Raw genomic sequence first — 12848 nt, forward strand, 5'->3', positions numbered from 1 at the left:
GGGACGCACAAATGTCTAGTCACACAGAACACTGAGCATGGGGTGAGGTCTGTTCCTGGGAGCCTCTCACGGAGGGAGGGGAAGGGCAGAGGCAGGGATGTCACCTTGGGCGTGCCACCACTGACCCGTGTCATTGGCTGGCTGTGAGGGAGAGGAGATGGGACACGCTGGAGGCTGAAGAGACTTTCTGGATCCAGCATCAAGGTCTCTGATGGAAGAGGCCGGGACACAACAGCCAAGGAGCCCCAAAACTCAGGCAGGAAGTCAGGCATGATGGCTCACACCTGTGACCGGCTCATGGCTATCTATAGCTCTAGGTTGGGGGAACTGACGCCCCCTCTGACCACTGTGGGTACTGCACACGTGGTGAACAGACCTACATGCAAGCAAAGCACCCATACACATATATAAAGACAATAGCTAAAAAAAAAGTTCAAGGTTATCCTCAGTTTCGTAGTAAATTTGAGGCTAGCCTGGGCTATATGAAGCCCTGTTTCAGAAGCCTCAAACCTCAGACTTTAAGCATAAGCTGGGGTCATGGTCTCAGCTTTTCCTGACAAGCTTCGGAGAGGGGTGGTGCCTAGGGCTGCTGGACCAGGGGTCTGATTCCTGCCCGCCTGCCATCGCAGCTGACCAATGCAGGCGACGATGTGGTGGTGTTCTACAATGACAAGGCCTCTCTGGCCCATCTGCTGGACATGATGAAGGCAGCCCGAGATGGCGTGGAGGACCACAGCCCCCTCATGTACCACATCTCCCTGGTGGACCTGTTGGCCGCCTGTGCAGAGGGCAAGAATGTCTATACAGAGATCAAATGCACCTCCCTGCTGCCGCTAGAGGACGTGGTGTCCGTGGTGACCCACGAGGACTGCATCACGGAGGTGCGTGGCTCGGGCTGGGAGGCGCGGGACAGCGGGGAAGACGGCGGGCCCTGCTGACACACCTCTCCTGTGCCCGCTGCGCAGGTTAAAATGGCGTATGTGAACTTCGTGAACCACTGTTACGTAGACACGGAGGTGGAGATGAAGGAGATCTACACCAGCAACCACATCTGGACGCTCTTCGAGAACTTTACCCTGGACATGGCGCTGGTCTGTCCTGGGGGCCAGGGTGAACGTTTGGGGTGGGGAGGGGACCCGCAGGTCTCCCCATACCACTCTCCTCCTCCGTAGGTCTGTAACAAGCGGGAGAAGCGCCTGTCGGACCCCACCCTTGAGAAGTACGTGCTCACGGTGGTGCTGGACACCATCAGTGCCTTCTTCAGCTCCCCATTTTCAGAGAACAGCACATCCCTACAGGTGAGCAAGCCATGCGGTCAAGCGTGGCCACGGCAGCCGGCGCTGTGGTGACTCGCTTACACTCGCAGAGGAAGACGCAGCAGAATACAGGTGTTGCTCATCTACTGAGCAACAAAAGGCCCCAGATGTGGATCGGAACTTGGGTGGGAATGATGCGAAGTAACCGAGAAGAAGCAATTTAAGGACCTGGGGACAGGGCTCACTGAGGAGCACCAATGGCTGGTGACACTTCATGTGGTACTCAGTTCACTTCCTCCTTTTTATCCATGGGCCTCCAGCATATGTTTAAGATGGGTCTTCTGTCTTTCTGGAAATGTCTCAGACATACCCCACAGACTTAGGTCCCACAGGATTGACAAGATTAACGAAGGAGTCCCTCAGTCATCTAGTGGGGGTGCAGGCCCTGGGGTGGAGAGGTGGGTGTGGCCGCTGCCCAGGACAGCCGAGCCACGATGACCGGCATGACCACACATTTTGCGGAGCCTTGTACAGCTCTCAGGTGTGACTCACTGGTATCACCACAGGGGCATGACCCAGGTCACTGAGCGCCAGGCCTTGAGATTTTTCAGCCTTTAAAAAACCCAGGTCTCTTTGAGGAAGGTCCGGAGGCACTGCCTAAATTATAAATAGAGCTGGAGAAGGAACCAATGCAAGTGCTTCTGTGACGCTTCCAGCGCTGGCTCTCGGCTAACCCTGAAGAGTGAATAGGTTGGGTGTACCAGGCATAGCGGCGCACGCCTTTGATCCTAGCACTCTGGGGGCAGAGGCAGGCAGATCTCTGTGAAGCCAAAGCTAGCCTGGTCTACAAAGCCAGAGTAAGGTAGGGAGGCCCCCGTCTCAAAAAGACAAGGGAAGAAACCAAGGTTAGATCTAGGAAGGGTGAGTTGTTTGGATATACATTTGAGACAAGGAGACTCTGAACATTTTACTCTGTGGCTGGCATGGTAGTTCCAGTCCTGCAGGGGCAGGTGGGTCGGTCTCTCTGAGTTCAAGACCAGCCTCTCTCTCACAAAAAGAAAAAGGTTATTTCCCCTGTCTCAAACTGGCTCTGGGGTACAATGAAGTAGAATTAACACAAACCTTAAATTTTATTACTGTGTGTGTGCGACAGATAGGGGTGAACAGGTGGAGTCAGGTCTTTTGTCTACTGTTCCCTGCGTTTTAGGAATGGAACTGAGGCTGCCCGGCTTGTGAGACACACACCTTTATGTTAGGCGGGCTGACTGGCTCACAATCTGCCTTTCCTCTTGTTATTTTTAGTTTGGCTTTAAATTTTAATTATTTTGGTTTTGGGGACTGGGTCTCACTATGTAGCTCTGGCTGGCCATGGGCCTGGAGCTCACTGAGGTCTGCTGGCCTGTTTCCCGAGAGCAGGGACTACAGATGTGTGCCACCATGTTCAGCAGGTGCCTGAGGAGGCGAGAGGGTTCTGGGTCTCCTGCAGCTGGAGTTAATGCCACGTGTCAGACATGGGTGCTAGAAACTGGACTCTGGCCCTCGAAAGGAGCAACAAGTGCTCTTAGCCTCTGAGCCAGACTTTGGGTTTTCGAACCATGTAAATACAACTTTGTTCCGAAGGAAGGCGAAGGTGTGTCTGTGAGGCCAAGCTAGGTGCGTGTGCATCCAGAGTGGTTGTTCACTGCTAAAATTAATGACTTTCCATCTGGACCACAGGCGTTCTGTGGTAGTGTGAGGGCCCTGGGACGGTGTCCCCGGCTGCTGCGGCTGAGCTGCCTCTGGGGTTCTGTGTCCTGCAGACGCACCAGACAATTGTGGTCCAGTTGCTGCAGTCCACCACGCGGCTGCTCGAGTGTCCCTGGCTGCAGCAGCAGCACAAGGGCTCGGTGGAGGCCTGTGTCCGCACCCTCGCCGTGGTGGGTAAGTAACCGTGCTGGGCCATCCAGTGACTCCTGCAGGGAACACCAGCCCTGAGTCTGAATGTCTCTCGGGGTTGTCGTCCTTCATGGTGTCTGTCCAGCAAGTTGCTCTCATTTCCTTTTGCTGACTGAAAGCGATCGGGCAGGAGGGGGTGCTGGGTTCCCCGTGTGTCCAACCAGGGCTTGGGTAGCGCTCACCCGTCTCTGTTGGTCTGCCTGCCTCTTCCCTGCGCTGCACCAGCCCACACTCCAGGGCCGCCCTCTCTTGCAGCCAAGAGTAGAGCCATCTTGCTGCCGATGGATCTAGATGCCCACATGAGCGCTCTGCTCAGCAGTGGGGGCAGCTGCTCAGCTGCAGCCCAACGCAGCGCTGCCAACTACAAGACGGCCACGAGGACCTTCCCTCGAGTCATCCCCACCGCCAACCAATGGGACTACAAGAACATCATTGAGAAGTTACAGGTGGGCGTGGCTGCCCAGGCCCCCTGGGAAAGGCCGGCTCCAGGGTGGTGGTGGGGTTGGGGAGAGTTGCCACCCCTCGGGCAGACATCATTTAGTGTTTACTGGGTGGGATATGGTAACACCCTGGTCACCTTGGGCTGGGTGGTGACCTTGCCCTCCCTCCCAGGACATCATCACGGCTCTCGAAGAGCGGCTGAAGCCCCTGGTGCAGGCAGAGCTCTCGGTGCTGGTGGACATGCTGCACTGGCCTGAGTTGCTCTTTCCAGAGGGCAGTGAGGCCTACCAGCGCTGTGAGAGTGGGGGCTTCCTGTCCAAGTGAGCCGGAAGCCGTGGTGACCTGGGTCTGGGCAGGGCGCCCAGTGTCAGAGGTGGGAGGGGCTGGGGCTACGTCAGGGCAGGTAGCCCCTTACGTCTCTGCTTCTGCGCCAGGCTCATCCGGCACACCAAGGGTCTCATGGAGTCCGAGGAGAAGCTGTGCGTGAAGGTGCTGCGGACACTGCAGCAGATGCTGCTGAAGAAGAACAAGTATGGGGACAGGGTGAGTGTCAGGGCACCACTGGGCCAGAGCAAGGGCTCGCTCGGGAGACCGCACCTTGGTCACCGGAAGCCTCATCTTATCCTTCCAGGGTAACCAGCTACGGAAAATGCTGCTGCAGAATTACCTCCAGAACCGGAAGTCCGGCCCCCGGGGCGAGCTCACTGACCCCACAGGCTCTGGTCAGTGCCAAGGCCCCACCCTGCCCCGTTCCGAATGGCTGGCCCTTGCTTCAAACCACTGTCTCTCATACGAGCTTCTCCCCAAGGTGTGGATCAGGACTGGTCAGCCATTGCTGCCACCCAGTGCCGGCTGGATAAGGAGGGGGCCACCAAGTTGGTGTGTGATCTCATCACCAGCACCAAGAATGAGAAGATATTCCAGGAGAGCATCGGCCTGGCCATCCGCCTGCTGGATGGGGGCAACACTGAGATCCAGGTGTGGGGGTCAGGGCAGAAGTCCTCCGGCTCTGTGGGTGCTGCCTGCTCTGGAGGAGCTGTGGTCCGGGAGTGGCTCATGGGTGACTCCACATTGCTTACCTGTGTCGGTGGCTCTCTGCCTGCTCTATACCCTTGGTCCTGTCCTCCTAGGTCTACTATTCTGTCATTTCAGAGTCTGATCTTCCTCGCCTTCTCTCTACTATAATGAAGCCCCAACTTCTTTAACCCCATTCATTCATTCACTCATGATTCTATTCATTCATTCATTCATTCCTACATTCACATTTCCCAGTCAGCACTCAACACCGGATTGTGTCACTGGCAATGAGGTAGGCGTCAAGCATTCAGCTCTGAAAAAGAGACAGCTGTGTTCTCTTGATACCTGTGTTCTGTAAGAGACGTAGGCGGAGTGTAGACACGCTTTGGAAATCAGGATCCAAGATAGGAGATAAGGAATGCCGGGCATGTAAGTTAGAAGGAGCGACGGGCAGGCCTTGTGGCTTGGGCTTGCGGGATCATTCACTCAGGATGCTGGGTCAGGGGTGGGGGGGTCTGAGGTTCAAGGCTTACATGACTACAGAGCAATTACAAGGCCAGCCTGGGTACTGTCACTAAGCCTTAGTAAAAAGAGAAGAGAGGGTGAGGCAGGCCACCTCTAATCCCAGCATTTGGGAAGTAGAAGCAGGTGAATCTCTGTGAGTTGGGGGCTAGCCTGGTTTTACATGGTGAGTTCAGGACAGCTAGAATTATACAGAAAGACTCTTGTCTTAAACAAAAAACACAACAAACCAACCAACAAAACAAAAGTAATGTAAGAAAAAGAAAGAAGCCCCATAACTGAAGGTGGGCGTGGTACTCGCCTGGTAGTCCCAGTGCCCTAGGCTTCATCCCTGCAAGGATGGGGTGGCAAACACACAGTGGGCAAGCCTGGGTGACAGGGATGTAGACTCGGGTGATGCTGGAGCTGTGTGGGAGAGTGAAGGGAGGGCCTGGGGCCTGAGGTAGTAAGCGCTCGGGTGACTTCCTGGCACAGAGCGCCTGAGGCTTTTCCGTGAAGAGGGATGGAGCCACTGAAGCGTCATGCAGTGGAGACAGGACTTAGGTTTCCAAGGGACGCTTCTGGCAGTAGTGCGGAGCAGCTTCTGGAGCCAGTGGCCATCAGGGCCTAGGCAGAGGCAGTCTGTCCCCCCCCCCCCCATTTTGGTCATGGCAGGCTGGCCCTCTTCATTAACTGCTGGGCCTTGAAGCCCATCCTCAGCCTGTCTCAGAGCACACGTGCCTCCCAGACTCCCTCTGCACTGAGCATTCTCAGCTCCAACTGTAGCCACAATGACACTGAATTCCTGACCCTCCGTCTGACACCTCCTGGGATAGTCTGACACCCACTGACTACGCCCAGAGCCAGGTGCAGCGCTGACACCTCCCGTCCTCCTCCAGAAGTCTTTTTACAACCTGATGACGAGTGACAAGAAGTCGGAGCGCTTCTTCAAGGTGCTGCATGACCGCATGAAGCGCGCCCAGCAGGAGACCAAGTCCACAGTTGCCGTCAACATGAGTGACCTGGGCGGCCAGCCACCTGAGGACCGTGAGCCAGCAGACCCTACCCCCAAAGGTGGAGCTCCGTGCAGACATGGGTGGGGAGAGGCTTCCAGTAGCCCCAACCTTACCGAGGCTCGCCCCGCAGGTCGTGTGTCCTCCTTCTCCATGCCCAGCTCCTCCCGCTATTCCCTGAGCCCCAGCTTGCACCGGGGGCATGACGTGAGCGAGCGTGTGCAGAACAACGAGATGGGGACCTCGGTGCTCATCATGAGGCCCATCCTGCGCTTCCTGCAGCTGCTGTGTGAGAACCACAACCGTGACCTGCAGGTGAGTGCCTTGCTTGTCCCTGCCTGTCCGCTGCATCTAATCAGCTGGCACCCCAGACTGACCGGGGATGCCCTGCCAGGACCGATGTCCTCTCCCTGGTGGGTGTGACCGTGCCACACCACACCCACCCTGCCTGCGCTCCACAGAACTTCCTGCGCTGTCAGAACAACAAAACCAACTACAACCTGGTGTGTGAGACCCTGCAGTTCCTGGACATCATGTGTGGCAGCACCACAGGCGGCCTGGGGCTGCTGGGGCTCTACATCAATGAAGACAATGTGGGCCTGGTCATCCAGACCTTGGAGACCCTCACAGAGTACTGCCAGGGCCCGTGTCACGAGAACCAGGTGAGCAGCCTCAGGGTGGCAGTGTGCTTGTGAAGGGGCTGAGCGGGAGGGGGTGGGGCTGCGGGACCACCGTGACTGACAGGTCTGGCGCTTGCTTCTCCCACTGCCTCCTGTCAGACCTGCATCGTGACTCACGAGTCCAATGGCATTGACATTATCACGGCACTGATCCTCAATGACATCAGCCCACTTTGCAAGTACCGCATGGATCTGGTGCTGCAGCTCAAGGTGGGGACCAGTGGTGAGCGTGCAAACTGCTGAGATGCGTGTTCACGTGTGTGTGGTGCCTCTTCTGTGCATGTGCATTTGTTGAGGGGTGTGGGTTGTGCTGGCTACACAGGAGTAGGAGCGATGACAGCACCCTCTTGCATCCCTGAGGACTTCCGGCAGGTGGGGGGCTAGGAGAGTGTTTACTTGGGGTGGGTGAGGCTGGCCTATGGGGGATGACACACTGGATGCTTCTCAGCATACCAGAGCCTTAGGGAGGCTGGAGGGTCACAGTGGGGGCCCTCAGACCTGGCTTGCTTCCTGCACCCTCTCCACCCAGGACAATGCCTCCAAGCTGCTCCTGGCTCTGATGGAGAGTCGACATGACAGTGAGAATGCGGAGCGCATCCTCATCAGCCTTCGGCCTCAGGAGCTGGTGAGGACAGGCTGGCACAGGCGGGATTGAGTGTGGAGCCGGTGGTCAGGCAGCGTAACAGCAAATGCTCTCCCTGTCGCCCCCAGGTGGACGTGATCAAGAAGGCTTACCTGCAGGAGGAGGAGAGGGAGAATTCAGAGGTGAGCCCACGTGAAGTGGGCCACAACATCTACATCCTGGCACTGCAGGTACCAAGTCTGCCTGAGGCCCCGCCCCCCGTGGCCACACCCCCGAGGCAGTGCCCACAGCTCTCTTGCCCTGTCCTGTTCCATCTTCTGCAGCTTTCCAGGCACAACAAGCAGCTGCAGCACCTGCTGAAGCCGGTGAAGCGCATCCAAGAGGAGGAGGCAGAGGGCATCTCTTCCATGGTACGGCGGGGTGAGAGTTTGGGGGTGGAGTTGGATGTGGAGGAAGAGCTGTGATCTGAGGGCAGGAATGGGGCTCTGTGGGGATCTGAGATGAGCAAGGAGCGGCTGGAGACAGAAAACTGCTGTCCTGTGAGGCCAGCCTGGAATCAAGTGAGCTGGGACCTGAGGCGAGCTAGGGTCTGCAGCAGGACTGGGGTACAGTAGGGTAACCCTGATATAGAAATGAAAGCAGGACCTCCTTGGACCTGGAGCAGGTCTGGAATATTCTAGCAGGTCTGGAAAGGCACCAAATCGTCTGTTCTGGTGGGCTTGGTCTCGCCTGGCTGACTTTGGATGGCTGCAGGGCTGACCCAGTGTCCCTGCCCCCAGCTCAGCCTCAACAATAAGCAGCTGTCCCAGATGCTCAAGTCCTCGGCCCCTGCCCAGGAGGAGGAGGAGGACCCGTTGGCCTACTACGAGAACCACACCTCACAGATTGAGGTGAGGCGGAAGGCACTGGGTGTGAGCTGGGGGGCGGTGAGGGCCTCTGCCCAGTGTGACCAGGTGTCGCCGGGCTGCTCAGATTGTGCGGCAAGACCGAAGCATGGAGCAGATCGTGTTCCCGGTGCCTGCCATCTGCCAGTTCCTGACAGAGGAGACCAAGCACCGGCTCTTCACCACCACGGAGCAGGACGAGCAAGGCAGTAAAGTCAGCGACTTCTTCGATCAGTCCTCCTTCCTGCACAATGAGATGGAGTGGCAGCGCCGGCTACGCAGTGAGGATGAGCGGGTGCCTCCCCCTTCCTGGGGCTCCCCTGGGCGGCGGGGCCGCCAGGACCCACATGCCACGCTGTGTCCCCAGGTATGCCACTCATCTACTGGTTCTCCCGCCGAATGACGCTGTGGGGCAGCATCTCCTTCAACCTGGCAGTGTTCATCAACATCATCATCGCCTTCTTCTACCCCTACGTGGAGGGCGCGTCCACAGGTCAGCCTGCCGCCCTCTCTTGCCCAGCGGGGAGACACATCCCCGCACTGCCCCGTGGTCTCAGTGCATGTTATGGGGGTCAAGTGACAGACAGATATACTCTCTGGCCTCATGGGAGATAGCCTGTGTGTGTGTGTGTGTGTACGCACATGCAAGTGTGAGCCAGAGACTCAAGATGTCTGCAGCAGCTGGCAGGTGCAGCCGGCACATCAGGTCCTTAAGGAGGGCTCTTGGGAGAGGGAGATGGGGTAGGGGAGGTTCTGGAACTCACTCTGGGCCCATGCAAGCTGCCCCCAGGCGTGCTGGGCTCCCCCTCACACCTGCCTGTTGCCCCCAGGCGTGCTGGGCTCCCCTCTCATCTCGCTGCTCTTCTGGATCCTCATCTGCTTCTCCATCGCGGCACTGTTCACCAAGCGCTACAGTGTCCGTCCCCTCATTGTGGCGCTGATCCTTCGGTCCATCTACTACCTGGGCATTGGGCCCACGCTCAACATCCTGGGTGCTCTCAATGTGAGTATGCGGGGCCCTGTGGCCACCATGCTCACCTCCTGCTCCCTCCCACTCCGGGTCCCAGTTCCTTGTCAGAGGGCGAGCCTGTTCTGTGCTCCTCCCACAACGGAGGCAGTCAGGACTCAAGACAGAAAGGGGCTGCCTCAAGGGTCAGATGCTGCCCTGAGAGATGGGAAAGAAGTCTTTTTCCTAACGAGGAGCTGTGAGGCTGGGGGCTTCTCTGTGTTCCAGGAGCCCAGTTTCACTGATCCTCTCCCTCTCGGTGCGAGTGAGATCAGCATCGTTCACTCCCCTGAGATGGGTTATCCCTGTGGGTCAGATGGAAGCTGGGATGCTGAGCTCCACACCCTGCCCTTTCTAACTAGCTGACTAACAAGATTGTGTTTGTGGTGAGCTTCGTGGGCAACCGTGGCACCTTCATCCGCGGCTACAAGGCGATGGTCATGGACATGGAGTTTCTGTACCATGTGGGCTACATCCTGACAAGCGTCCTGGGCCTCTTTGCTCACGAGCTCTTCTACAGCATCCTGGTGAGCCTGTGGTTGGGCTGGGACTGAGGGGCCTCCAGCTCTCTGGTACAGAGGAGGGGGGTCAGCCAGACCACACAACCCACTCAAGTGTCACCACAATCATGAGAACATTCTCGAAGCACAGGTGACAGGAGCTAGTGTGCGAGACACTTCACTGGGAGTTGCTGGTGTCTGCCCTCCTGGGACGCTTCTCACACCCCAGATCTTAGGACCAGGTTCTCCTTGAAGCCTCCCCATTTGCCCCATTGCAGCCTTGAGCCATCGAGGCCCGGCTCACGGAGGTGCTGTCCTTGCAGCTCTTTGACCTCATCTACCGAGAGGAGACACTGTTTAATGTCATCAAGAGTGTGACCCGCAATGGCCGCTCCATCCTGCTAACTGCCCTGCTGGCCCTCATCCTTGTCTACCTCTTCTCCATCGTGGGCTTCCTCTTCCTCAAGGATGACTTTATCCTGGAGGTGGACCGGCTGCCCGGGAACCACTCCAGAGGTCTTGGGGACTTCCTTTCCGGGGTGGGTGTGTGGGGTGATAACGGTCACGCACAGGTGACTGCTGATGGCACCAGACAGGATGCTTAGTCCTCCAGGCTCCCTGCCTTCTTCCTGTTGGATTTTGGGGAGGTCTAACCTACACCAACCTGTACCTCCATGCAGGACTATTAGCTCAGTGCAGTCAGAGAGCCTTGACAGCCTCTGGTTTGAGATGACCCCCTGCAGATCTGTCATTCATACAGAACTTGGTGTCTGCAGGGGCTGCCTGGGTGCCAGGCCCCTATCTGTGTGATGGTCTCTGTGTGAGCCAGCAGGACCAGGAGAGGCCTCCTAGGACACACTAGAGAGATGCTGTGGTCAGACATTTGATCTCTTTGTAACCTTGTTGCTGTTATCTCTAGGCAGCACCCTGGGGATGCCACATGGAGCTGCCACATTTATGGGCACATGTGCTGGGGACAAGATGGACTGTGTCTCTGAGGTCTCGGTGCCTGAGGTCCTAGAAGGTAAGACTGGTGTCTGCGGGATGGGGGAGGGGCAGGATGGGCAGCCCTAGGTCAAACATACTGACCACCCGCAGAGGACGAGGAACTGGATAGCACAGAGCGGGCCTGCGACACTCTACTTATGTGTATCGTCACTGTCATGAACCATGGACTGAGGAACGGTGGTGGCGTGGGCGACATCCTCCGCAAGCCCTCCAAAGACGTGAGTACCTTCCCACACATCCGGTGAATGGTGAACACGCCCATGTCAAGCCAGTTTTTGTGACACTGTCCAGAGTCATCAGCTTTCCCATCCTGGCACGCTGTCGATGCTACAGGGGTCACCTTGGCAACCAGTCTTGGCTCTGAGGCTTGGGAAAGTGTGAGCCATCAGCAGTCAGTGGCTTCTTCAGCCCAGAGGGAGGGCAGGGTGGAGCCTGACTTGACTTGGGAGCCAGCGCCCCGGTGTCCATCAACTCCTAGTTGCTTACAAGTCATCTGGCTAGACCAAGGTTCTGGAGTGTGAGGCTCGGCATCCCGGCTGCTGATCTAGGAGCTCACAGCTGCCCTTCCCTTTAACCGAGTTAAAGACAGAAACAAGCCCTGTTTTGTAGAAAGACTTGCCACACATAACAAACTTGTTAGGGCTTCCTGGGCAGCAGTTTCCGAATGTTAGCTCGTGGCGTCTTTCTAGTTGAACAGCTGGGGTCACTGTTGTCTATAGGTTCCCACATTCTCTCGGGTGTCCCCTTGCTCTGTAGGAGTCGCTCTTTCCGGCCAGGGTGGTGTATGACCTCCTGTTCTTCTTCATCGTCATTATCATTGTGCTGAACCTCATCTTCGGGGTGATCATCGACACCTTTGCCGACCTGCGCAGCGAGAAGCAGAAGAAAGAGGAAATCCTCAAGACTACGTGCTTCATCTGTGGTGAGGCTCACTTCCTCGAATGGCTGTTTCCTGCTGCGTGGCACCCCTTCCCACCCTTGCTGACCTGGCCTGTGCTGGGATCAGCAGGGCCTGGGAAGCCACTGCTTCAAGGAGAGGAACCTGGGGCCGCTGTGGTCTCAGACGTCCGGTTTTAGTCCATTGCTCCTTCTGAACCTAGTCACATTCTCACCAGCAGCCAGAGCCCAAAGAGCAGGCCATGCTGTCGGCCCAGTCAGTCCTGATGTTCCCAGAGACCCTAGTGCCCTGCCAGAAGGGCTGCAGCCGGGTGTGCTGGTGTCTCCACTGCTAAGCAGTGGGAGTCCGAATAGCGAACCAAATTGCCCAGGGGAGCCGTTAGGAACAGTCCCGTGATGGTCCTTATTCTGCCCCCCAGGTCTGGAGAGGGACAAGTTTGACAACAAGACAGTGTCCTTCGAGGAGCACATCAAACTGGAACACAACATGTGGAACTACCTGTACTTCATTGTGCTGGTCCGTGTCAAGAACAAGACGGACTACACTGGCCCTGAGAGCTATGTGGCTCAGATGATCAAGGTGAGTGTACGCCTGACCGGGCTCGTTCACACCTGGGTTTGACAGCTGCGGTTGCTTGTCGGGCCAGCCCTCGGCTGTGCAAAGCCCTGCTAGCCACCACCCATGGACGCATGCTTCTGCTAGGAGGAGCAAGCAAACTTGCAGTGCATCTGTCAGCCCTGGAGAAACAGTATACCAGGCCCCCCCCTGAGGCAAAGCAGCAGGCTGGGGGGGGGGAGCAGTGGAGTGGGGAGACCCCGCTGAGGGATGTAGTTTCCCTGCAGGGCCTCTTTTAGAAGGCACAGCAAGGGAGAACAGCTTCCTAAAGTCAGCATTGTCCCAGTCAGAGAGAAAGCTTGAAAAGGCTTAAAAATACCAGGTTTAGAGGAATTAAACATAATCCCTTCTAATTCCCAGTCATGGCGGCAGTGACAGAGTTTGGTCTAGAGAGGTTTGACTGTTGGTCTGAGAATTCACAGCTTTCACAGGGAACCAGAAGAACTGCTTGGCTCGTGCCCCTCTCTCCTGCTTCTCTATCTTGGGGAAACATGGCTTTCCCTCTCTGGCT

General features: G+C 57.0%; 1 protein-coding gene across 1 annotated transcript in view; it reads left to right on the forward strand.

Moving 5' to 3' along the window:
• ITPR3 (inositol 1,4,5-trisphosphate receptor type 3) overlaps nt 1-12848 on the forward strand; it is a 60551-nt gene that overhangs the window by 46262 nt on the left and 1441 nt on the right. Inside the window, exons 31-55 of the mRNA XM_080937983.1 lie at nt 630-881; nt 966-1091; nt 1173-1298; nt 3056-3176; nt 3447-3637; nt 3804-3952; nt 4067-4175; nt 4264-4354; nt 4441-4610; nt 6050-6478; nt 6625-6825; nt 6943-7053; nt 7373-7468; nt 7555-7656; nt 7750-7836; nt 8206-8316; nt 8399-8591; nt 8678-8803; nt 9141-9313; nt 9679-9843; nt 10140-10332; nt 10736-10840; nt 10915-11042; nt 11581-11746; nt 12141-12301. Coding sequence (XP_080794109.1) covers nt 630-881; nt 966-1091; nt 1173-1298; nt 3056-3176; nt 3447-3637; nt 3804-3952; nt 4067-4175; nt 4264-4354; nt 4441-4610; nt 6050-6478; nt 6625-6825; nt 6943-7053; nt 7373-7468; nt 7555-7656; nt 7750-7836; nt 8206-8316; nt 8399-8591; nt 8678-8803; nt 9141-9313; nt 9679-9843; nt 10140-10332; nt 10736-10840; nt 10915-11042; nt 11581-11746; nt 12141-12301 — 3882 coding nt within the window. The remainder of the gene's footprint in view (nt 1-629; nt 882-965; nt 1092-1172; nt 1299-3055; nt 3177-3446; nt 3638-3803; nt 3953-4066; nt 4176-4263; nt 4355-4440; nt 4611-6049; nt 6479-6624; nt 6826-6942; nt 7054-7372; nt 7469-7554; nt 7657-7749; nt 7837-8205; nt 8317-8398; nt 8592-8677; nt 8804-9140; nt 9314-9678; nt 9844-10139; nt 10333-10735; nt 10841-10914; nt 11043-11580; nt 11747-12140; nt 12302-12848) is intronic.

This window comes from Micromys minutus (genome assembly GCF_963924665.1).
Source record: "Micromys minutus genome assembly, chromosome: 25".
Lineage (NCBI taxonomy): Eukaryota > Metazoa > Chordata > Mammalia > Rodentia > Muridae > Micromys > Micromys minutus.